Genomic DNA, 1,698 nt, shown 5'->3' with positions numbered 1-1,698 from the left:
TAGTCTTTCTGGACTTCAGCAAGGCCTTTGACACTGTCTCCCACCCCATCCTTATTAAAAAACTGGGTGACTGCGGCATCGATGCCTACATGGTCAGATGGATTGCTAATTGGCTGAAGGGTCGTACTCAGAGGGTGGTGGTGGATGGGTCATATTTGACCTGGGGGAAGTGGGCAGTGGAGTCCCCCAGGGCTCGGTCCTTGGGCCCGCACTGTTCAATTTCTTTATCAGTGATTTGGACGATGGGGTGAAAAGAAACCTGTTCAAATTTGCTGATGATACCAAAATTTGGGGTGAGGTGGGCATGCTGGTAGGGTGGGAAAGACTGCAGAAAGACCTGGATAGGTTGCAAGGGTGGGCTGACAAAAACAGGATGCGTTTCAATACGGACAAGTGCAGGGTGCTGCACATGGGCAGTAGTAACCAGCAACATACTTATAAGATTGGAAACTCCCTTCTTGAGAGCACGGAGGCAGAAAGAGATCTTGGAGTTATCATTGACTCCAATATGAACATGGGCTGACAATGCAAGGTCACGGTTGGCAAGGCTAACCGGACCCTATTGTGCATCCACAGGTGCATGTCAAGTAGGTCCAAGGAGGTGATCCTCCCCCTCTACGCGACACTGGTCAGGCCACAGCTGGAGTACTGTGTCCAGTTCTGGGCACCCCGCTTCAAGAGGGATGTGTTTAACATTGAAAGGGTCCAGAGGAGGGCCACCCACATGATCCGGGGGCAGCAGGGCAGACCCTACAATGAGAGGGTACGGGACCTGAACCTGTTCAGCCTTCACAAGAGAAGGCTGAGGGGGGACCTTGTGACTGTCTATAAACTCACTAGGGGGGACCAGAAGGGTTTGGGGGAGACCTTGTTTCCCCTAGCGCCACCTGGGTTAACAAGGAATAACGGCCACAAGTTGTTGGAGAGGAGGTTCAGATTAGACTTCCGTAAGAACTACTTCACAGTCAGGGCAGCTAGGATCCTGAACCGACGTCCAAGGCAAGTGGTGCTGGCTCCTACCCTGGGGTTCTTTAAGAAGCGACTTGATGCCTACCTGACTAGGGTCACTTGAGCCCAGTTTCCCTCCTGCCCAGGCAGGGGGTTGGGCCTGAAGATCTACAAGGTCCCTTCCGACCCTACTTCTATGGTTCTATGATTCTATGAAATGTTGACTGCCTTTTTCAGGGGCAGGCTCCTGGGTGAGAAGTGGCCAGTGGTGTCTCTCAGGGGTCCGTGCTTGGTCCAGTGCTTTTCAGCATTCATTTCATAGACTTCTCGGGTCGGAAGGGATCTATTAGATCATCGAGTCCGACCCCCTGCTCTGGGCAGGAAAGAGCGTTGGGGTTAAGTAACCCCAGCCAGGTGCTTGTCTAATCTCTTTTTAAATGCCTCCAAGGTAGGGGAAAGCACTACCATTCTTGGAAGTCAATTCCATATTTTGGCAACCCCCACTGTAAAGATTTTTTTTTCCTGATGTCCAGTCTAAATCTGCTCTCCTTCAGTTTATGGCCATTGTTTCTAGTAACCCCAAGGGGCACCTGGTAAACAGAGTATCCCTTATTCCCTGCTCTCCCCCCTCCCCCCCGATTATCTTGTAGATAGCCACAAGTTCACCTCTCAGCCTCTCTTGTGGAGGCTGAAGAGAGTCATGTCCCTCAGTCTGTTTTCATAGGATCTTACCTGCAGGTCCTCAGCCAT

The 1,698-nt window shown here is 51.5% G+C and overlaps 1 protein-coding gene across 1 annotated transcript in view; it reads right to left on the bottom strand.

Annotated features, from left to right (window-relative positions):
* The window catches only part of LOC102377031 (cytochrome P450 2K6-like), a 25,630-nt gene extending 23,932 nt beyond the window's left edge, over nucleotides 1-1,698 (bottom strand). Inside the window, exon 1 of the mRNA XM_006025679.3 lies at nucleotides 1,681-1,698. Coding sequence (XP_006025741.1) covers nucleotides 1,681-1,698 — 18 coding nt within the window. The remainder of the gene's footprint in view (nucleotides 1-1,680) is intronic.

The sequence above is a fragment of the Alligator sinensis genome, unplaced genomic scaffold (assembly GCF_000455745.1).
Source record: "Alligator sinensis unplaced genomic scaffold, ASM45574v1 scaffold293_1, whole genome shotgun sequence".
Lineage (NCBI taxonomy): Eukaryota > Metazoa > Chordata > Crocodylia > Alligatoridae > Alligator > Alligator sinensis.
This window is presented reverse-complemented; position numbering and strand designations above follow the sequence as displayed.